The following is a 24396-nucleotide window of genomic DNA, read 5'->3' as shown; positions in this document are numbered from 1 at the left end:
GCTCTGAATCATTAATCCTTTCTGCTCCCCATTCTCGTGTTGCCCGCTCGCTTATCAAAAAGAGAGTCCGAGTCAGGTCCTCTGTTCCTCCCTTATCCATCAATAACCGCCTCGTCAGCTCCAATTCCGAAAAAGCCACCATCTTTGCTCAAACCTTCGCCAAAAACTTTTCTCCCAATAATTATCTCCCTCACCTATCCTCTCTTCCTTCGCTCCACCCAGTCTCTCCTCCTATCTCAGAAATCTTTCCTCCATGGTTGATTGAAAAAACATCAAAAAATCTCCCCCCGCGCTGCGGCTACACGTCCCACCTTGCCAACTACTTCATCCTAAAGAACTGTGCCACATCGTTAGCCCTGCCCCTCTCCATCATCTTCTCTGACTCGCTCCTAACCTCAGAAGTGCCCGACTCATGGAAACATGCGACGGTCATTCCAATACCAAAAAAAGGTTCGCTCTCGTCTCCAGAAAACTTCAGACCCATATCATTGACTGACCCTTTCGCTCGCCTATTCGAAAGAGTCATGTGTGAATACATTAAATTACATTTTGCACACAAATTCAGTCAAAATCAGCATGGTTTTCTCGCTTACCGTTCATGCACAAGCTCATTAGTCCATTCCATATCTTGCTACAAATCGTCTCTTTCCAGTAATAACTCTCTTGACGTCATCTTCTTTGACTTCAAGAAAGCCTTCGACAAAGTCAATCACAAACTTCTACTTCTAAAACTAGCGCTTTTTGGCATTCCTCACCTTTTTATTGAGTGGTTTTCTAATTTCCTTTCCGGCCGTACATTTTCCATAAAAATTGAAGACTTCACCGATACCTCTATTACTCAGATACCTTCCGGAGTTCCTCAAGGCTCAGTCTCTGGCCCTCTCCTCTTCCTCATATTTATAAACGATTTACTTCTTGATCTCGCACTCATCCCTTCCCTGCAGGTCTCCGCATTTGCCGATGACATAAAAATTTATTCCTCTAACCCTGTCGCGGTCCAAAAAGGCATCGATCTTATTGAAACCTGGGCATCTTCTAACTCTCTTCCTCTTGCCCATACCAAAACATCTCTCCTGCGACTCGGTTCAAAAAACATTTCGTTCCCCTATTTCATTGCTGGTCAACCTATCGAAACTTCCAAATCTGTTCGGGATCTCGGTCTCATCACAGATTCAACCTTGAAATTTAAATCCCACATTAACAAGACTATCGCTTCCGCCCTCCTACGTACTAAACAACTTCTGAAATCCTTCAAATCAACCTCTCCACAATTCTACATTTTCCTTTTCAATTGCTATGTTTTACCCATTATTGAATATTGCTCTGTAGTATACTCACCCCCTCCTGCTTCTAAATTATCGTTATCGCTAGAAACTCCTCTCCGTTTCTTCACCAGGAAAATCTTTCAACGCTGTAACATAACTTATTCCTCCTATTCCGATCGTCTAGCCCAACTTAATCTCTTCTCATTGCGCCATCGTAGACTAAAAGCCCAGCTTCTCCTCCTATATAAATTTCTAAGCGGTACCTCATACTTTCCACACCTAGATTCGTACATCCGGTTTTCCTCCTCCACCCGTCGCCCTATGAATCTTATTTGTATTAAACCCAAGTGCTCTGACTTTTTTTCCCACACCATTCCCATCTGGAATGCCATTACCTCCCAAAGCTCATATTTTCTCTCCCCTTCCGAGTTCAATACCCTAATCTCATCTAGTATCACACGCTATTAGAGCTTATTCTTATTCTGTACTCCCAAACCACCTTTCCCCGCATTACCACATTGCTCAATTCTTAATGCCTTCTTTTATTCCCCTCATACCGGTCATTATTTTTTTTTGTTGCCCCACTTCTCTCACTTTAACCCACCCTTTGAATGGTCTCGTGAGGGACTCATTCTCAGCCTCTCGCCCCATATATTGATAATTTTTTATAAGAATAAAATACAATACAAAAAAAAACAGTGGTATGAGTTTGGTTAGGTGACATTTTTATTTTAGTTTTAGTAATTTTCTTTTCGGAAAATCTTGATTTTTTGGGTCTTTTTTTGGGTCCTGGTTTACCCGGAACCGGGGGCTAGAGCAAGTGCGCTCTAATGATAAAGAAGGCGTAGAATTGCGGTAGAGCGGGTTTGCAGTACCCGGCTTTCAATGCTGGGAATTGAGCTGAATTTTAGGATTTTAGAAACATTTCGAATTCAAATTTTCCAAGTCAGGTTTCGACCAATTTTCACCTTTTTTATACCAAAAGATAGAAAATTTTTAGGGCTTTCTTCTGGTAAAAAAATGGGAAAAAATCGCTTAAAAAAACATTTAAATTCGAAAATTTTCAAAAGTTTTGTTATGAAATTTTTTTTAATTCGTGATTTTGTCAGTCATTACTGAACCAAATTTTATCATTTTTATATCAAAAAAAAAGCCTTTAAAATTTGCTATCTTTTGTTACAAAAATGGTGAAAATTGGTCACAGGAAAATTTGATTTTTCGAAAAAAAAAAATTTCGAAATTAAAATTTTTCAAATCGCGATTTTCCAGGCATTTTTGAACCAAATTTTTATACCGTTTTTATACCAAAAGACAGCTCTTAAAATTTGCTATCTTTTGGTATAAAAATGGTGAAAATTGGTCACAGGAAAATTTGATTTCAAAAATTTCGATATTAAAATTTTTTAAATCGCGATATTTCCGCCATTTTTAAACCGAATTCTATAAATTTTATACCAAAAGATATAATAGCCCTTGAAATTTTCGCAACTCCAGCGATAAAAGTCGCCAGTGCGGCAAACGCGCTCCACCGCAATTTCTCATTAGAGCGCACTTTCCAAAATTGAAAAAAAAACTCACATTCTGATCTTTCTGGTCGCCTTGCGGGCGGCTATCCGTGGGAGGAGTATTGTGATCGCTGTCGGGACTTGAAGTGTCCTCTGCTAGCTCTGAAATTATGGGATTTTTTTTCCAGAAAAAAAAATTTTAAGACATAAAAGCATTTCAACAAAGTTGTCTGTCGTCACAAGCTGTGTGTCTTTAATTCTCTAATCCTCTTCTCTCTCGTCTCCCCCTCCCATCTCTTTCTCAATGTCATGCCATGAGGAAAGGTTGTGGTGGACGAAGAAAACGAAGATGAAAAAAAAGAAGAGGAAAAAGCAAAAAAAGATGGCAAAAAAGACACTCTTTCAAATGTGGCGAGAAATTGGAGAAGAACACGCGAGCCGTGTATGCGAATAACTAAACAGAGCCTAGAATTATTTAACTCATTTTCTATATAAGCACGTAGATATTATATAGAGTCATTCATTTGAATCAAGTGTTTTGGAGCAAATTTCAAGGGCTATCTTTTGGTATAAAAATTATAGAATTTGGTTTGGAAATGACTGAAAAATCGGGATTTGAAGCATTTTCAAAATAAAAATTTTGAACATTTTAGAATTTAAAGGTTTTCTGTCAATTCTTGACGGATTTTTCTCATTCTTATACCAAAAAAAAGCTAATTTCATCAGCTATTTTTCGGTATAAAAGTTATAGAATTTGGTGTAAAATGACTGAAAAATCGCGAGTTTTAAAAAAATTTCAAAATAAAAATTTTGAAAATTTTCGAATTTAAAGGTTTTCAGTCGATTCTTGACGGATTTTTCCCATTTTTATACCAAAAAAAAGCTAATTTCATCAGCTATTTTTCGGTATAAAAGTTATATAATTTGGTGTAAAATGACTGAAAAATCGCGAGTTTTAAAAAAATTTCAAAATAAAAATTTTGAAAATTTTCGAATTTAAAGGTATTCAGTCGATTCTTGACGGATTTTTCCCAATTTTATACCTAAAAATAGCTGATTTCACGGCCTATCTTTTGGTATCAAAATTAAAACAAATACTCCGGTGCGAAAACGCTCTACCGCAATTCTACGCCTTCTTTATCGTTAGAGCGCACTTGCTCCAGCCCCCGGTTCCGAGTAAACCAGACCCTTGAAAGAAGCTATCTTTTGGTATAAAGATGGAAAAAAGTTGGTTTAGGAATGAATGACATAATGACAAATTCAATAAAAAGTCATAATAATTTTTTTTTAAACATTTCCCATTTTCAAGATTTTTGGAAAATTTTGACGAATTCTTCCCATTTTCATACCAAAGGATAGCCCTTGAAATTTGCTATCTTTTGGTATAAAAATAGTAAAAATTGGTCGAAATCTGACTTGGAAAATTTTATCTCGAAAATTGTTAAAATTTAAATTTTTCAAATCGTGATTTTTCAGTCACTTCTGAACCAAATTTTATCATTTTTATACCAAAAGATAGCCCTTGAAATTTGCTATCGTTTGGTATAAAAATGGTGAAAATTGGTCGGGGTAGGGAAAAAGAGCAGTTGATTCAAATAACAAAAATTAAACAAAAAATATAGGATGGCGATAATCCGTGAGAGGGGGAGGCTTAGTTTGCTGTTCTTGTAGAAAGGGGGGGGGGATTAGGGAAGAGGGGACGGATGGATAAAGATTTAGTAATGGATTTTGATTGGATGTGTGTGTACATATACACTGAATAATGTCTGAAAATGTGGCATGGCTTTCAGATTAGGACGGTGCAAAAGAGATTAGCGATAGGGCGCATTTGCTTACAATCAGGCTTGGAGTAGGTATGAAATGGGAAATGGGCATGCCCTAACAGCTGAAATCATGGAGATTTTGAATCTGGTTTCAAAACGTTTTCCCAATTTTCACCATTTTTATACCAAATTGAAGCAAATTTTGAGAGCTATCTTTTGGTATAAAAAATGGGAAGAATCCGTCAAGATTTTCCAAAAAACCTTGAAAATGGAAAATGTAAAAAAAAACATTTATAATGGCTTTTTATTGAATTTGTGATTTTGCCAGTTATTACTGAACCAAATCGGAACCGGGGGCTGGAGCAAGTGCGCTCTAAAACCGAAAGAAGGCGTAGAATGGGAGAAAAGCGGGTTTGCACCGCAGTAATTTCTTAAATTTTGACACCAAAAGATAGGCCGTAAAATCAGCTATTTTTTGGTATAAAAATGGGAAAAATCCGTCAAGAATTGACTTAGAAGCTTTGAAAATTCAAAATTTTTCTTGAATTTGTGATATTGCCAGTTATTACTGAACCAAATTTTAATACCATTTTATACCAAAAGATAGCCCTTAAAATTTGCTATATTTTAGTATAAAAATGGTGGAAATTGGTGAAACCCTGATTTGAAAAATTTGAATTCGAAATTTATCGCAGTTAAAAGTTTTTTATATCGCGATTTCTCAGACATGTTCCAAATATTCGGAGAAAAATTTAATATGCCTAGAAAGCTGAAATCGTGACAATTTTGAATTTGGTTTCAGATTTTGGCTAGAGTCAAGTTGAACGGAGATACGGAGGTTTCAAAAGTGTGAAGTTAATTTTGCGTTAGAGCGAGTTTGCATAAGTCAAATCTAGAACTTTTGGAAAAATCATGGCGTATTCGAGAAGCTGAAGACGTGAGGATTCTGAATCTGTCGTCAAAATTTTTCTAGGATAAAAACAGATCGAGTTACAATGCTTTTTGTTAAAATCTTCAGTTTTGGTAATGCAAGTGCGCTCCATAGCTAATCAAACCTTACTTGAAGAAAATTGGCTTTAAGTTTGCTATTAATAGTAAAAAAAAGGAAGAAAAAGCTTGTGGTCTAGGAATTTTTTAGTCCACAATCATCAAAATTGCATAATGTTTTCAAAAACATAGAAAAAGAAGAATGGGGCCCTCCAAAAACGTGAAAAAAGAAGAAAAAAGGGAAAATAATGATGAACGAATTCGAGTCAACAAAACTGGAGAGTAGTAGAAGAAGAAGACGGAGAAAAAGAGGAAGAGAGAAGTGTTTGTGGTGAAAAAAGGGGGGGGGACACACAGAATCGATGGGGGACCCCCAGGAATTTTGTTTTGTCCTCCTATTCCACTAACATCATTGGCTATGTAATACATTCATGGTGAAAAATGCGAAAAAATGCGAAAAAATGCGAAAAATCAATAAAAAATTTTGAATTTTGGAGGAGATTCTCAATTGAGCGCGTTTACTGACTCGTGGATTTTTTTGAATTTGGTTATCCCCTCTAGCTGTTCCATTAGATTCAAAATGATGAAATTGCAAAATTGAAAAATTTGAATTCGCCGAAATAACAGATGTATATGTGTCTTTCATTGTCGAAGGCATGGGGCCACAACGAGATAGTATAACAATCGAAGAAAGCGCAGACAGTTAGACAAAGACGAGAGAGTATGGGAATCGAGGAGAGTAGCTAGAGAGATGGGGAGAAGACCCCACAACGCGATCGGCAGGCACACACAGTTCTAATACATTGATTGCGAGGAGGAGGAGGAGGGGAAGGACAGCGCGCAAAAAAATGTACAATGCGCAAAACGACGGAGGGGTAGTGCAGTAGTATGTTGCAGTATGTGTTACGTCTTATATGAGGTCACCCTCACTCTGTGTGTGTTCGCATGATGGAGGAGGTGGTGTTAGTATAGGAATAGGGTAATGGGAGGAGGAGGAGGTGGTAGTGAGGTAAATAGAGGGTCCCGTCACGGGCAATTAGGAGATGGTGGACCGAGGGGAGAGATAAGAATAGGTTTAGGGGGAATGTTGGGAAGGTGGAGTTTTGAAGAAAAAAATTGAGGAGTTTGAACTGGGGCCGACTCCTAACTTGCTTAAAACCATACTTGCAAATCGGGCCGAAACTGGCCGACACGGGCTCGTAACTCGCATCAAAATGAATATTATGAGCTGAAAAATATACCAAAATGTAGATCCCGACGAGTTCTATGTCCGTGACTTGCTACGGGCCGGATGGCTATTTGTTATTGTGCCGCGGGCCGGGCTAGAATGGCTTTTTTGGCCGTTTTCGCGTTTTTTGGCACTTTTTCCCGGCCCGCGGTACATTAACGAATAGCTATCCGGCCCGTAGTGGGTCACGGAGATAGAACTCGTCGAGATCTACATTTTGGTATATTTTTCAGCTCAAAAGATTGAGTTTGAAGCGAGTTACGAGCCGGCCCGTGTCGGCCAGTATGCTTAAAACTAGATTTTATTCAGAATCACTCATTGCGTCAGCTTTCCAGATATTCAAGTTTTGTCTGAATTGTTATAATTATAGGTATGCAAATGGGCTCAAAAGATAATTGAGCTTACTAAACTTTGAGCATTTTCTCAAATTTTTCGCAAAATTTTAGAGGAATTTTGAAATTTCAATCTGAAAGTTTATACTGTACCCAGTCATTTAATTTTTGAGTTGGGGGGAGGAGCTTAACATTTGAAGATAAATACCGTACTTGGAAGCCGGGCCGAAAAGGGTTGACACATATTATAAGACGGATTTTTTAAACAAAAACTATTATTATCGGTTCGCAAAAACTTGAGCGGCGTTAAAGGCGCATGGAATTTTTCGAATGGGTCTCATCATAGTTGTCAAGGCCCGGGCCGGTAGAAAATTTTCAATGCTCGGTCCAGCCCGAAGGCCCGGCTTCAAAAAATGATCCTTTTTTTCCCAAAAGTTTTTTTGAATTTTTTTTTCAATTTTTCATCAAAAATGTGACCATTTTTTAAGCTTTTTCAGAATTTCTTATAATTCTGAGTGATAGTCGGAAATTTGACTCTTTCGCGAAAAAAATTCAAAAATTCGAAAAAAAATTTGAATTTGGCGCCAATTTTCCGGGCCTTCGGGTCAAGTGCTCACGAACCGATAGCAAGGCAATTTTCGAACATTTTCCAGTTTTTACGAAAAACTGAATTTAGGAACATACTGCTCTTTTGGCACGAAAAATGGGAACATTTGGAAAATTCCAGAATTCAAAAGAAACGACAACATTTTTTCTTATAGTGAAATTTCAAATTTGCTAAAAACACAAGTTTTGAAAAATGCTGTCACTCGCTTCAACCGTTGAATATCAGTAAGCTCAATTATCTTTTGAGCGCATTTGCATACCTATTATTAAGATGTTTATTAACAAAACTCTTATTTCTGGGAAGCTGACATCATGAGGATTCTGAATCTATTTTTAGAATTTTTCTCGGACCAAAACTTGGCGAGATACGCTGGAGGGGAGGAGTCTTGTTTCATTGTGATTAATGAAATTGCGCTCTATCGCACAAAGCTTTTTATTTAATTTACTTGTCTAGACGCACTTCAAGTTTAAAGATAAATATAAATATTTACGATTTATTAACTATTGTTTGACTGACTATGAAAAATGCATGCATTATTATCATTATTAATATGAAAACTGGAACGGATCTCTCACGGGAAAAAACGAGAATCTGAATGGGAAGAAATCGTAAAGAGAATACAACAACAAAAAAAAGAAACTTCAGAAATTTGGAATCGGAAAAAGATATGTACAAGAGAATCGAAATTATTCTAAAATAGTGAAAAAATTGAGCTCCATCGCACTTAATCAAGAGTTCGTTGGTCATAAACCTATAAATTAGGTATGTCTAGAAAGCTGGAGTCGTGAGGATTCAAAATCTACTTTTAGAATTTTTCGGGGACCAAAACTTGCAGAGATACGGAAATATGAAAACTTTTGATAAAAACGAAGAACAGTAAAAAAAAGTTGAGAACTACTATATATACAAACATTTAGAGTTAGAGATCATGGATCAAACTACAATATGACAATGCGACAGGTTACTGTAACATTAAGGCACGGGACAAATATAAAAAAATCCATTTCTCCAAAATTCAGCTATCAGAAATGTGAATTGCCAGGTGGATGTTGACGGCTATTTGATTGGTTGCCTAAATTTGGAAGATTTTTTTATAAAATCATGATTTTTGGGCTGATAAATAGATAGCTGATAGGTAGAGAAGTGATGGATAGATTTGAAAGTGAGAAAGTGCGCTCTATAGTAAATGGCTTTAAAAAAGTGCAATAGAGCACGTTTACTGAGGTTCTAGAAGAAATGATAAGTTGTTGATATGTAGCAAAGCACCAGGGATCAGTGGGGGTGTTGTTATTGAAACTTAAATATCAGGGAGCACTTTTTTTTAGTAAGCAAAAACTTAGCAAAAATATTTTGAAAGCAAACGTTTAAGAAGATGGCGGACGAAAAGGAACAACACACGTCTTCTTGTTTTCAAAAACAAGGCTGGAAAGGAAAGAGCAAAATGGGCTAGAGATGGGAGAGAGACGGAGAGGAAAGAGCACATTTCTTAGATGTGAGCAACAACAACAATGGAGATTTCAAGGAAAGTGTAGCTAAGAAGTTGTGAACTTTGCTGTATAGATATACCTAGATCAAACCTAGAGATACAGCAAGATCACTTTCAAAGATTTTTGGGTCTAAAACATTCCTAACTTTAAGCGCTTCCCATAGACTCACAACACAACCCCACCGCGTTGAAATTACTATGGTTGTGTAGATCAAACCTAGAGCTTCATTTTTGTAGTTGACAACTTTTTGATATCTCTAAAGGCATTTGAGATATGAGACTTTGAAAATTGCGAAGGGAGAGAGGAAGCGAAGACAGGGCGCAGAGAAGTCAGACACTCTAGCGTCTCTGCGCCTATGATAGCTAGACTACAGCATCGGTGGTGTATCAACGAAGCTTTTTTAAAATATAGTGGTAAATCAAATTTTGCTATTATCGGTTCACGAACTCGTGCCGAGGGTCTTCAAGGTGCAAAATTAGCATATAATTTATTGGGAAGATCAAATGCCGTGTTTTTGAGCTTTGCAGGTCTGAAAAGAACTGCAAATCATGTTTTCCGCTTCGAGACCATTTTGAACCAATTATATGCGCCTTTAACACTCACGGACAAGTATTCGTAAACAGAAAATAATAGGTAAGAAGGTGGGATAGCTTGGAAAAGGAAAGAGCCCAATAAAGGTTTTGTTCAAAAAGGAGGAAACTAACCTTCAAACATTGACAACGCATTGATACGATTTGCGATGACATTATCTGCTTCAGTTCGGGCTTCGCGTAAGCGCTCATCTAAAAATGTCAGAAATTAGTGGGTTTTTTCAAATTAAAGATTTTAGTTAGAATTTCGGAACCAGTTAATTTTCTCTCGGGTTCTAATCCGCTCTACACTTTTGTACTTTACTATTTTTCTATCCCTACTTTCTTCAAAAAAGTACGACCTTGCAAAGTTACTCTGTCTAACACCGCCTCAACTGTCTAGAAAAGGTCAATGGCAAAAGAGAGACCATCAACTGTCGCTTAGTGTTTTATTCTATACAAATGTGTAGAGCATTTTCAGCTTTACATTTTTGTAGTAGACCATTTTTCTATACGGTTGGTCCTTACAATTAGAATGCTATGATCTCTAAAAGTTACATCGTCGCTCACCGCAGAGCCACAATACATCTAACTAGGAAATGCCTACATTTTTGTAGTTGACCATACAACTCCCTTTGAAATATGTTATGCTTCATACCTGTGATATACCAATCCAGCAGCTCATCCGTTGCTGACGGACGCCGTTCTTGAGGGTTGCCAACTGGAGGTGCCGCTGAATTCATAAATTTTCTTCAAACATTTTATTTTTCACCCCAAAACTCACCGTTCTGAGCAATCTGCTCCTCTCTCATGATCCTATCTCGAACCATTCGAGTCTCATCACACATTGGAAGTGGTGGACGAGCAACATTTGGTGAAGGTATCGGAGCTACATTGATGGCTGGAGACCGGTTGGGATGAGCGTAGGGCGAATGCGGTGTACGTGGAGTACGAGGTGCCAGTATTGGTCCTACTAACGGGGAAAGAGCTGAAAAATGAGATAATGGAGGTATGAGCCCAGATCGTTAACCGGTTTACCTTGGTGAGGACCATTAGGGTGAGGAGACATGACTTGACCATGATATAGACCATGCGGACTATAATGTGGAGCCTGCGGACTCGGGGAAGGAGATGGAGCTGGAAAATAAAGTCTTGGGGCATTTCAGGAGCGCAAACTAACCTTGAACGAGTGGGCTCTGTGGGAAAGCAACTAGCGGACTATAGTGAGCAACCGGGATAAGTTGGGCATTGGGGATTCCGGCTTGACGAGATGTGACATTGCTTGAAGACGGCTGGGGATGTGGGGCAAAGTTCTGCTGAGAAGTGGAAGGAGCTGAACTCAGCTGACCTGGAGAGAGATGAGGAACTGGGCTATATGGGAGACCAGGTGTCGGAGCGTGTTGAGGAAGAGGTGCTGGAATATGGCTTGGTCCGGGTTGAAGAGAAGCACTGTGCTGTGAAGAAGGCGGAAGAGCTAAAAAAAAGACAAATCAGTTTTAGAGCACTCTAGGACTAACTAACCTGAAGCATGGTGAGCAAACGGGCTCTGTGGGAAGGCTGCTATCGGAGGAGCTGGAGAGAGTTGGGGAAAAGGTGCAGGAGCTGAAGAAGGAGGGGGTCCGGCTTGAAGAGGTCGATGATTTCGGGAAGACGGCTGCTGATTGTGCTGATGATGATTCGATGGAATTGGAGCAGATGGAGTAGCTCGGAGGTTTCTCGGTGCAGCATGAGCACGAGATCCACCTGGCGCGGAATCCTGAGGCTGCTGGTGATGTGAGGCAGCACTGTGGTGTGAAGAAGGTGCAAAATTGCCAACTGGGATGTGTTGGGAAAGAGGTGAATGATCTGGTGCATGAAGGTATCCGGCTTGAAGAGAAGTAGAGTGATGCGAAGGAACTGAAAACGAAGTATATGTAAGTCTCCGACCACTCTAGGATCAACTAACCTGGAGCCCGATAAACATATTTGTTCTGTAGGAGAGCAATTATCGGAGCAGCTGGAGAATGTTGGTAGGGCGATTGCGGTGTGCGAGGAGTAGAAACTGATGAAGGAGCTGGAGTTGTAAGGGCTCTTAAAGGCGACTGCTGATTGTGTTCAGGATGATGAGGCGATGCTAATGGATCTTGAGGTGAAAGAGAAGGAGCTGAACTTGGAGCCAAGTGGGCAGCTGGGTTTTGTGGGAGAGCTGATGTGCTTGGACCATCCGTCTCCTCTGAAAATTGTACTATGTGGGGATTAACCTAAGCATAAGATGCTCACCTCTGTCTGAACGACGTCTGCTTGATGGCGGTGTGTGATGTGACGGAGCTGAAAAATGACATGTCAGTTTTTGATTAGTATAGGTGTCGACTGACCTGGAGCAAGAGGGTTCTGCGGGAGAGCAGGTGTCGGAGCAAGTTGACGATCTGGGATATGATGATGATTTGATGGGATTGAAGCAGATGGAGTAGGTGGAAGATTTATCAGGGCGGAATCCTCTTGGTTGGCTCGTTGTCTTTTTCGACTCGTAGTTTGACCATCGTCCACCACCTCGTCAAGCTCTGAATGAACGCGACAGATATGACTACAGAAACAGCAACATACCCTGCTTTATTGCTGGAACAGATGAGCTTGGTTGACCTGGAGCAGCATGGCTCTGCGGGACAGCAGGTGTCGGAGCATGACCAGGAGCAGAAGTGCTGGAAGACGGCTGCTGATCAAGCTGATGAGATGACATTGGAGCAGATGGGGTAGGTGGGAGATGTCTTGGCGCAGAATCCCGTTGGTCGCTTCTTTGTCTTTTCCGGCTTTGACCACCTACTAAAAAAACCAAAAGTGTATGATTGCTAGCTATCCCTAAATCAACTTACCTCCATTTTGACCACGTCGACTTTTCGTTTGATTGGTAGGAATAGAAGGGTCCACCATCTCGTCAAGTTCTGAAAAAAAACGGGACAGATATGGTTATACAAAAACAGCAGTTAACCTTGTTTGATAGCACGAGCACTGAAAGGAGCGGAAATTGATAGTAGGTGGCTCAAGTTTGAAGTTCCAGAGGTGCCTGGACCATCTTCCCCTGAAAATTGTACTATGTGGGGGGAGGGGTTTAACCTAAGCGTAAGAAACAAACCTCTAACTCGACGAGGTCTAAGATTCCACGAAGGTGGCTCATGAAAGAGCTCAGGCGGATGCGATGGAGCGCCTTTGGACTGAGAGCCACCTGGTGAATATGGGGGATCCGCTTCCTCTGATTCACGACGTCCACGGCTCGTAGTTTTACCACGCTGACTTTTCGGAGTCGCGGGGTTCGGATCCTCCTCGAAAAGTTCTGAAACCTCATTTGGATATAGTTTTACAGACAGACAATTTACCCTGCTTGATTGGACGATGACATGATGTGCTGGGACCCTCGTCGTCTGTTTCTTCCATCTTTCTCTTATATGTAGTCAGAATTTGAACTGCATCCCGGGGTGGGCGACGTTCTGGATACACTCCCAAATAACCTCGAGGTCTGCCTAGACGCCTGCGGGCGGTCATTTGATACCAGGGTCCATCATGACCATCAGACTGCTTTTTAACACTTTTCGACATAGACTCTTTTGTTTCGGGAAGCTCCGGAGAAGAGGAATCTAGAACTTCGTCTGGATTATCCTCATCGAAAGGTTCAGTTGGGTCGGGGAAGAGTTCCTCCTCTGAGTCATCAGCTTCTGAAATTTAAATTTATAGTTATGGACCAAGCTTCAAGATTTTTTGCTACACTTACCCATGGACGGTGATGGAGTAGTTGGATATGTCGAGGAACTTTCCGGGATGCTCGGAGGCTCAATATCTTCAAGTCCATTGTCTTGGGGAAGTTCTTCTAGATTTTCTACCATCATCTTTTCAACTTGAACACCGTTCTGAGCATTCCTTTCCTCTACCTCAACTTCTATTTTAGTTGCTGCGTCTAGTAGGGCTTGTCTGACACGAGAAGCGTTGGGATATTGTTGCATGGTTGGTGAAGGTTCTGGATCATTTTCCAGAGAGCTTCGAGACGGGGCTTCACCTTGCAGTGTCCTCATGATCTCTGCTTGGAATTGTAGAGCGCGTTGGGCTGAGGGTGGATCACATTCCGGGGAGCTCGGAGATGGAGCAATAACATTCTCAGAAGGAACACCCACGTCATCAGCTTCAACGATCATCTCGTGGCCTTCTTCTACCGCTCTTCCAGCTTCATTGTCCGCTTCTTGCTCGACATTCAGCTGAGCACCGGCTTCCACAACGTCATTCTTCTCCAATTCTTCTTCCACTGCTGCTTCACCTTCAATCTCTTCTTGTTCAGCAACGACTTCCTCATGAGGCTCATCTTCTTCTCCATCGGCTTCAGCTTGTTGAACTAGAGAACCGGGCGCTTGTGCTAGGATATCCATAAGCTCATCCACAGACCTTGAAGAAGAAGAAGAACAATCATGGTGTTCTTGACATGCATCACCTTCTCCAGTTGATGTTGGGGTCGGTGGGCCTTCTGGAGCGTCTTTCGGATGATCCTGAGGGGAAACTTCTGATTCTTTCCGTTCGACTTCCTCATTGGGCACCTCTCCTCCATCAGCTTCCAGAACTTTCATTTGTTCTGGTGCTATAACTTCCTCATCAGGAGAACGGGGAGCTGGTTCTGGGATATGCGGAGGCTTTTGAATACTTTCCATAGAACTGGAAGATGAAGATCCGCCAGTTTCTTTTCCATCAGCTTCCGTTTCCTCTTCTGCTTCTGCTGCTTCCACCGATGGTTGTGAAGCATGATCTTGTGGAGGGACTCCTGTTGGAGTTGGTGGGGTTTCTGGATTATCTTCCGATGAAATCTGAGATATAGCTTCGTTTTGATTCACGACTTCTGGACCAGGCGCTTCATGATCTTCATGGAGGATTTGTGTTGATGAGTTCGGAGATGGATCAACAACATGTTCTTGAGCATCCACGATTATCTTCTGTCCTTCTTTTAGAATAGACGAAGGCTCTTGAAGATCTTCCACAGATCTTGAAGAGGAAGAAGAGTAATCATGATGTTCTCCAGCTTCCACAACTGGGGTCGTTGTGGATTCAGAAGAAGTTTCTGAAGGAGTATGCGGCGAAGCTTCTGATTTTTGTAGCACGATTTCATCATCTTCCACAGTTTCCATATTTCCGGCAGCTTGTTCAGCTGGAGAACGGGAAAGCGATGCTGGAGCAATCGGAGGATCTAGAGGATCTTTCATGGAACTGGAAGAGGAAGAGCAGTGACCTTTTTCATCATCAGCTTCTTGAACTTTTATTTCGTCTTCTGCAGCTTCTGTCCATGGTTGTGATGGTTCTTTCTGTACGACTTCCTTATTGGGCTCCTCTTCACCATCAGCTTCTACAGCTTCCATTTTCTTTGGTGGAATAACATCTTCAGCACGAGGCGAAGTCTCTTGATGATCTTCCAAAGATTTTGAAAAGGAAGAAGAATCCTCATGATGGCCTTGATCATCTTCTTCTCCATCTGCTTTCTCAGCTTCCATCACTTCGGGTGTAGAAATCGGTGGGCTTTCAGGAGCATCTTGAGAAATCTGAGGTGTAGTTTCTGGTTCTTGCTCTTCATCTTTATCCATAATTTCCATTTCTTCTGCTAGTCCTTCAGCTTGTTGAGTTACAGAATGCGGCTCTAGAGCTAGGATAGGCGACGGCTCTTGAAGATCTTCCGCTGATCTCCAGGAGGAAGAAGAACTCTCATGATGTTCAGCAGCTTCCACAACTCTCATTGGCTCTTCTGCTGCTTCAATCATTTCTTCTGAATCTTGATGTCGAACTGGCGCAGTTGTTGTTGGGTCTTCTGGAGCATCTTTCGGAGAAGTCTGGTCTTCCACAATTTCCATTTCTTCCGCTGGTGCTGTAGCTGGTCCAGTAGAAGAAAGAGGAGTTGACGCTGGTGAAATCGGAGACTCGAGAAGATCTTCGATGCAGCTGGATGAAGAAGAGCAGTCGCCTGCTTCCCCATTAGATTTCACAGTTTCCATTTCTCCTGTAGCAGATTCAAACGGCTTTGGGATTGGCGGTGTTTCAAAAGCTTCTTCCAACACGATTTCCTGAATAGCACCGTTCTCAGATTCTTTTCTATTAGTCTCCAAAACTTCCATTTTCTCCGGTTCTGCTGGTTGTGAAACACAATCTTCTTGGAGAACTGGCTCTGGCATCGGTGGTTTTTCAGGAGCATCTTCTGGATGAACCTGAGGTTGAGCTTTTGGTTCTTCCAGTACAACTTCCTCATTGGGCTCCTCTTCAGCATCAACATTATCAACATCCATTTCCTCTTCTGCTGCCTCAATTATTTCTTCTGAATCTCGAGGCGCTGTGGTCCCCGAGTCTTCTGGAGCATCTGGTGCAGTAGATTGTGCGGCAGGAGAACGGGAAGTTGACACTGAGATATTTGGAGTCTCGAGAAGATCTTCCATAAAGCTTGAAGAGGAAGATCCGGCAGCTTCTTTTCCATCAGCTTCCAATGATTGTGGAGCAAGGTATTGATCGGGGACTGGTCCTGGAGCAACTCCTTGGAGAATCTCAAGTGGGGCGTCTTCGTCTGGCACCAAGTCTTCCTCGTTGGGATCCTCTTTACCACAAGCTTTTGGAACTTCCATTTCTTCTGCTGGCGACTCCTCCACAGGATGTTCAAGAGGAACTGTCTCTGAGCGATGGATGAGTTCTTGAAGATGTTCCACAGCGCTCAAGGAGGGAGATCCTCCAGCTTCTTCTCCATCAGCTACCATCACCTCTTCTGCTGCCGGTCCCATCGACAGTTGTAGAGCGTAGTCTTGAATAGGGATCGGTGTTGGAATCCGTGGATTTTCAGAATCATCTTCTGGAGAAGTCGGATGTGAAGCTTCTGGTTCTTGTTCCACGACTTCCTTATTAGGCTGATAGTCAGCTACCTCAGTTTCCACAACTTCCATCAACTCTGCTGCAGAACCAGAAGCGAGTGCTAAGAGATTAATGGGCTCTTGAAGGTTCATATCAGAGGAAGATCCGGCAGCTTCTGCTTCATCAGTTTTTACAAATTCAATTTCCTCTGCTGCTGCAGATCTCATCGGTAGTTCTGGAGCAAGTACTTGATGGAGGATTGCTGTTGGGGTCATAGGGTCTTCTGGAGCATCTGCTTGAAAAATTCGAGGTGAAGCTTCTGGATCACGCTCATCGTCTTCATCATCAGGCTCATTGTCAGCTTTCCCTCCATCAGCTTCTACAACTTCCATTTCCTTTTCAGCCGCTTCCATTGATAGAGCAAGGTCTTGAATGTAGATCGGTGAATGAATTGGTGGATTTTCAGAAGCATCTTCTGGTTCCTCAGTTTCTACAACTTCCATCAACTCTGCTGCAGAAACAAGAATTGGCGCTGAGAGATGAATGGGCTCTTGAAGGATCATCTCAGAGGAAGATCCTCTAGCTACTGCTACATCAGTTTTCAAAACTTCAATTTCCTCTACTGCTACAGATCCCATCGGTAGTTCTGGAGCAAGGCTTTGCTGGAGAACTGGTATCGGGGTCATTGAGTGTTCTGGAGCATCTCCTAGAAGAATCTGAACTGGAACTTCTTCTTCTGGCAGGACGACCTTTTCATCGTTCTCATTGTCAGCTTTCTCTCCACCAGCTTCAAGAACTTCCATTTTCTCGGATTCTGCTTCCATCGATGATTGCGATTCACGATCTTGAAGGCTCATCACAGAGCTGGAGGAAGAAGATCCCCCAGACTGTGAAGAACAGTTTTCTGGAGCAATTCCAGATGACCTCGAAGGTGTCGCATTTTCCTGACAACTTCCTTCTCTTGTCTCCGCGAGTTTCTTCAGTATATCTTTTCTCTGTTTCATTTCTTCTAATAACTCCTTGAGGATTGAATCTCTTTTTTCCCTTGATACGTTTAGAGGTGTAATTTGTGGAGGGATTGGTGGCATATGTTGCTCTCTATTGGGCTCCATATCTTCAACAACGACTGGATGCTCAACAACCTCTGGCTCCAGCACCTCTTCATCCAGCACATCGTTGACTGTGGAAGATGTTGACGGTTCTGAAAATATTCAGATTTTCAAACAATAAAAAATAGAAAAAAAAGGAACTCGTATGATTCTTTTATGACTCAGTAAATGGCAAATAACTTTACATCAACTCACCGTAAACATCTGGTTCTCGAATAGTGTTCGGAGAGCTCTCTTCTCCATTATGTCCATTGGGTGCCATTGTTTCTGGGCATTCAGGACCAGAGTCACTGTCGTGTATTGGTTCAACAGAATCAGCTATTGTAGAAGATTTTGTCAGTTCTGGAAAACTTTCAGCTTATGTTATGTTTATTCAAGGGTTTTTAGAAAGATCTTCTACTCACCCTGAACACATGGTTCCTCAATGACTTTGTCGGTTGAAGCAGATTGGGCTGGATTGCTCTCATCTACATGCTGTCGATCCATATCTTCTGCGATGACTGGAGACTCCTTAATCACTTCTTCATTCATCACTTGGTCATTTATCATTTCATCGTCGCCGAGATCAGAAGTAACATCTTGCATCGGAACATTTTCTGGAGTCTCTTGATTGCTTTCAGAAGCACTATCACCTTTGTGATCCCTATCTTCTTCCATTGCTTCTATGATGACTGGAGGCTCATCCATATCTTGATCTTTATCTATTGAAGCATTATTGCCACTTTCTTGATTCATAACAGCACAGTCTTGTTCGAATGGAGAAGTAGATGGCTCTGAAATTGAAAATTAATTCAAATCTCTTCTTATCACGTTATTGTTAGACTCATTGTTAAGATTCTTACTAAACTCTATTCAGGAGTCAGTTTAAGCAACACTTCTAGAGTAACTAACCTTCAACCTGAACAATTGAGTTATCAATGACATCATCATCCGAGGAAGTTTGAGCTGGAGGGTTGATATGACTTTGTGGAGAAGACAACGTCTCTTCTTGATAATTTTCTGGAGAACTCTCTTCTCTGTGCTCTTTATCTTGCTCCATTAGTTCTGCCACGACTTGAGCCTCTTCTACATCCAGCACTTGGTCGCAGGCCATGTCACCAGTAACATGCTTATCGGCACTTGTTCCATCAGCTTCTGAAATTTTAGCTACGTTAAGAACATTTAGGTACAGTACCGGCCAAAAAAGTATCATATTTTGCCTTTTTCAGTTGAAAATGCACAACTTTCTGTCCCACAGAATAAATTTTTACCAGATTGAGCTGACCAAGAGTAGAACTCTATTTTTGTTGTGGACAGCTTTTTTGTATAGACACTACCTAGGAAGTTATGTGTTGACCAATTTCATTGCAAAATAGCGCGATTTTTGAGTTGTTCACTTAAAATTACTATAACTCTCTAGGAAGGGTCCGTACAACAAAGTGGTAAACTACAAAAATGGAGTTTTACTCTTGGTCTCAGTTTTACTATGACAAGGCAAAATATGATACCTTTTTGGCCGGTACTGCATCTCCTGGTCATCTCACCTTGGCTCATAAGAGTCGAGTCCTGTTCGAGTTCTGGAACTGAATCAGCAATGGGAGGTGTTGAACAATGTGGAATCGACGGATCGACTTCCTCGACCATGGTTGTGCAGCTTTCCGGCAGATTGAGCAATAGTACGAGTGGATCTGCAATTGTACCCGTTAGAGGTTCAAAGCTTTCTTCTCTCTCATCAACATGCTCCTTACCAAGATTCATTAGACTATCAGCTCCTTTCTCGGCACCTTCCATCACCTCAGTTGCTTCATCGAGCATTTGTTGAACTGAGGAGTCAGAGGAAGTTGGTGTTTTGATGACCGGCGAGCTAGTTGAGTCAGATTCTGGGACACTCTTCTTCTCCTGATCCATCTCATCCTCCTGGTTGTCCATGTCAATATCAGTCAGGTGATTCTGTTGAGCTGGAGATTTAGGGTCTGACAGACCAATCACTGAATAGGCTGGATTATCAATTGGAGCCGTCAGAGGATCTAAGCTTGACCGATCTGCTTCCGACGTTTGAGCCCCTCCAGCTTCATCACTCTCATCATGCTGCTTTTGCTCCATTTCAACCGCCTGATAGCTCATTTCAATACCATCCAGGTTGATCTTTTGAGCCGGAGACTGGTGAGCAGCTGGAGTAAACTCTGAATTGAATGCGCTCAACGTAGTTTCATCAGACTGATTGTCATGCTCTTCCTCGGAATCTGCATCTCTCTCATCATCTTGCTCCTCTTCTTCCTGATGGCTCATGTGAATTTCAGTCGTACCGTTCTGTTGAGCTGATGATTGATGAGAAGTTGGAGTGAACTCTGAATGGGATGAAGCGCTTGGCGTATCAGCATGCCCTTCCTCAGGATCTTCTCCTTCCATCATGTCTTCTTGATAATAAGGAACAACTTCTGAAAAATTTGGATTTTCTTTATCTCTTTAATCTGCTTACCTTCATGATCGATTCCGGGATCTACAAATTCTTCTTCCTCTTCATATTGGATCACGTCAATTGGAGCATAGCGTTCTCTCTCCCTCTCTGAGATCTCAATATTTCTTATCATTTGAGTTGTTTGTTCCACCACGCTTCGAACATTGCGTATTGGCTGCTCGTCATCGTCCTCATCTTCAAAATCATCAAAATGTAGCGTTTCCGCTCCATCAGATTCTTCTCCTTCATCCTGGTGGGAAGATTCTGAGGGCGCCTGGAGAACAAGAGCCAACGAAGAAGAGCTTGAAGTGGACGGAGGTACTCTTTCCATCATTTCTTCTTCAGGGCTCGCTGGGTCAAACTGTGGCTCCTCCGAACATGACGGCAGAGTTTCTGAAATTTGAAAAAAGTCATAGTCTATCCTCTGATTGAAAATGTTACCATCAACATCCTCTCTCTCACGTCTCTCCATTTCTTCCATCTCTCGCCTCGCTCTTTCCGCTTTTCTCTGCCGAATGCGTTCCTGATTAGCAATGGTTCGAGCCCGACCCGCCGCCCAATCAGGGTCTTCCTCTTCAACAGCTTCTGGAACTTATAATATTTTTTTGGTATACATATTCATATCAACTAACGATGATCTTCCAAATTGAGGTTTCCATTTCCAGATGGATCCCGAACATGGAAGAATGCAGAAAGCTGTGGAGCGTTTCCCGTGGAGCTCAATGAAGAAGACGGCTCCGGGATATCGAGCTCAAACGAGTCCATTGGGGTTAGACTCGGAGGCTGATCAGAATCCTCAAAGTCTTGCTGGTTTCCATTCATCTGCTCCTCCTTACAATTTAAAATTGGGTGGGGTTGCTTGACATTCTTCTTCTTCTTCATCAGCAGTTCTTCTTTTTCTTCCTCCGTCTCCATTATTATGAGCTCTGCCAAGCAGTCATCCAGCATATATGGTGGCAAGGCATCCAAAAGGAGCAAAACGTCGCATCTTCGCTTCGATGCCTTCTTTTTTCTGAAAAAAATAATGTTGAGGGGGGGGGGGACTAGACATCGAAAAACTTACTTTTTCACGATTGACGGAGCAGGGATGCTGCCAGATGAGCCAGTCATGTCCATCTGTCCATCTGATGTTGATGGTTTATCGTCTGCACAATCTGCAGAGCTTTTTGAACTCTGAGATCTGCGAGCTGTTGCTCGTCTGGAAAACAAACATTTTTGGTGAATAGACTAGATCTCGACAATCTTACCTTGGTGTTGAACGAGCAAAGTTGTCTGACGGACCAGCGACATCATTGTCTATCTGTCTCTCTGTCACAGGACGTCTTGTCACGTCTCCAGAATCTGCAGAGTCATCAAAACTTGGTGAGAGACGGACTCTCTGGTTCCTTGGTAGCCTTCCTCGTCTAAAAAGTGATTCTTAAGGAAGAGACTGGATCTCTACTATCTTACCTTTGCGTGGAACGTGCAGGATTTTCTGAAGAACTTGGACCTGGACCGTTTGAAGAACATTGGGAACTTTTCGGTGGTCTTCCCGGTCTGGAAACATTATTTCTAGAGCGATGGTTAGATACAATGATAAACTTACCGTTTTGGAGGAGCTTTGGCATCTTCCATCGGTTTGGGCTCAGCATCTTTTGGGAGTCTTCCTCTTCTGAAAAAAGTTCTATAAGAGGAAGCGCTGGGTACCAATAATCTCACTTTTTGAGTTGAGATGGATCAATTTTGGCATCTTCCATCCGCTTCGACTCTCCATGGTTGGAATTTCGAGGACCTGCCGAGTCATCTGAATTTTGAGGACGGTGGACAGTCGGACCACTTGGCAGTCTTCCTTTTCTGAAAAATAACTATAGGGGGAAGTGGTGGGTACTAATAATCTCACTTTTTGGGAGGAGATGGAGCAATTTCGGCAACTTTGATCGGCTTCGGAGCTCCATTATCTCCATTGAATCTTGGAGTCTTTCTGAAAAAAACCATTGTTAAAGAGAAACCTCGATACTGTCAATATTACCTGGAAACCGTCTTGGGAGTCTGAGCCTTTTTCTGTGTTTCTTTCCTGAAAATTCTTGTTAAAAGATTGACTAGATACCAATAATTTTACTTTTTGGGTGTTTTGGCATCTTTCTCATCGGATGTGGTTTGTGACCGACAAGCAGTCTGTCTTCCCCCGTTTGCTGGGCGTCCCACTCTGAAAGAGTCATTGTTACAGGCACATCGTTGATCTTACCTCTGCCTGGGGGTCCCATCAGACGTTGATGGACCTGCCGCCGAGTTTGTCGAACTACGCACAGTAAGACTGCGGCTGCGACCTGGTGGTCTTCCCCGGCTAAAAAAAGTGATTATTTGAGTATGAACGAGATTTTCTTAAACTCTTACCATGCCTTGCCTTCTTCGATGTTTTTTTTGTATTTCTTCATAGATTTCAGACGGTATTTCGTTTTATAGTCCGGTTTGAAGTCTACGTCATAATCTACGGGGGAGGAGTCACTAGTGTCAGAATCGAATTCGATTTCCTTCTTCACTACTTTATTTTTTGTAGGCTGCCCTGTCTTGAAGCGAACGAGTTGTTTTGGGCCATCTTCCTTTTTGATTTTGCGAGATCCTGCTGTTGCAGAGGTCGACGGCTTCGAATCGTCATCAGATGAATCTTCTTGTTTTATTTGTCGAAATGAAAAAGATGCAGCAGAAGTCGATGGCTGCTGCACAGCGGCATCGTACTCCTCGTCGATTGGCTCAGTTTTGATCAATTTCTGAAATTAATGTGCGTTTTTCAATTCGAATTTATATACACTTACATCTATTTGCTTTTTTGTCAATTTGAGAGAAGCCAATCGCGACAATTCCTTTGCCGCTTGTAGATCTCGTTTTTCTTTTTGTTTCCTTCTCTCTTCGGCTGTGGCTTTGGTTTTTCGTGCCGACATCTGAAATTAAAGAAGTTTGTATTTGTTTAGTTGGAGAATAAGATAGAGAAGAATGTTGCAAACGCGCTCTACAAAATCTGGAAATCTGGGAGAGAAAGCACGCCATGACGCTAACATTCCTTGGGAGAGGAGTGACCGTCGAATCGGAGAGCATAACGTCAATGTGGAAGAAAAGTGTTGCGTCACGAAGGTGGCTGGTACTGGAGGGAGCGGGGTCTCGTGATATGTATGCACATTAACGGAAGCGAAGGAAGAGAGAGGATGGAGAGTGGAGAGGGAGAGTGAAGAATGAGAAGTATCTGATCTGTCGATTTTAAGAGAAAAGAAAGGAGGAGAGGCGGGGCTTGGCATGGTGCCAACTATAGGGAAACTAAGAGTCTGGCCGAGTTTCAATTTGAACTATGGGGACCTGGGTAGTAATTGTTGAGGTACGGTAACTTGGCAAAGTCAACTCATAGAACGGTTATCTGACAAGGATCCAAATTGCGGCCAGTTTAAGCTTGTACGGTGTTTTTTTCCTTTTCTACACTATTTGACCATGTTATACACTTAAAGCCATCAAAACCGATTAGCACATGGCAAAGTTAACATATTGGAAACACACAAGCTTATTTCTACTTATAACTTTGTTCAGGATGATCTATTCTAGCAAATTTCCTTTATTTAAACTCCTCATGACATTCCCTATCCATCTAGCTAAGAATCATCGAAATCGGTTCATGTAGAGCCAAGTTATGAAGCTTAAAAGTTAAGGTGACGTCACCAGATTCTCCTGGCACCGTGCCAACTCCCTATGTCCCCTCTTCTCCCTCCATTTTCCAAATTTCAAAGCTATCAAAATTTTGTTGTAGGCAGATGGTCAATGAACTTTTCTCTGTCTCTTGGGGGTCACAGTATGTTTTGAGAGTCTCCAACGACGACATCTGCAGGGAGCGAGAGATTTTGCAGAACGACTTTGCGGGATGATGTCATTATGTTCCTTTGCACACCCCAACAAATCTTCAAGGCTCATTTAAGTAATGATCATGTTGCTCCGACTCAGAGGTGCAAAGTTCACTAGTATGTGCCAATTCAATTCTAATTATGATCTACTCAACCTTTCCTATTCCCAAAACTCATAAATTTTCTTTTCCTCCCATTTTTTCCATTTCCAATCATGCCAGTCGCACTTAAAATTGTACGAAATAAAAAAGACTACAAGATTATTATTTTCTTGATGTATACACTCTTTGGCTTAGTCAGAAATATATAAATGAAGAATAAGATTCCTATTCAGGCCCCTCAAAAACGGATCTATCCGAAAGTTGGCACAGTGCCAACTGGTAAAGCTATTAGGGTGTCACAATGATAACTAGTACAAG

At 41.7% G+C, this 24396-nt stretch overlaps 1 protein-coding gene across 1 annotated transcript; it reads right to left on the bottom strand.

The window, feature by feature from the left end:
* Nucleotides 1–9873: 9873 nt before the first annotated feature.
* GCK72_016922 (uncharacterized protein) lies at nt 9874–23189 on the bottom strand (the record flags this gene model as incomplete). The annotated part of the gene is made up of 33 exons (XM_053731775.1): nt 9874–9956; nt 10402–10476; nt 10528–10731; nt 10782–10880; nt 10924–11217; nt 11265–11639; nt 11689–11955; nt 12003–12050; nt 12098–12283; nt 12327–12542; nt 12593–12661; nt 12709–12798; nt 12853–13050; nt 13094–13429; nt 13486–17772; nt 17876–18022; nt 18085–18453; nt 18572–18814; nt 19204–20076; nt 20139–20510; nt 20559–20702; nt 20750–21129; nt 21181–21315; nt 21365–21520; nt 21567–21653; nt 21703–21768; nt 21816–21950; nt 21997–22077; nt 22126–22170; nt 22342–22440; nt 22491–22864; nt 22910–23035; nt 23151–23189. 33 exons carry the CDS (start codon nt 23187–23189, stop codon nt 9874–9876), a joined length of 10698 nt encoding a protein of 3565 aa, XP_053580688.1.
* Between the last annotated feature and the right edge of the window lie 1207 nt (nt 23190–24396).

The sequence above is a fragment of the Caenorhabditis remanei genome, chromosome V (genome assembly GCF_010183535.1).
Source record: "Caenorhabditis remanei strain PX506 chromosome V, whole genome shotgun sequence".
NCBI classification, from domain to species: domain Eukaryota; kingdom Metazoa; phylum Nematoda; class Chromadorea; order Rhabditida; family Rhabditidae; genus Caenorhabditis; species Caenorhabditis remanei.
Note: the sequence above shows the minus strand (reverse complement) of the source record. Positions and strands in the feature narration are given on the sequence as shown.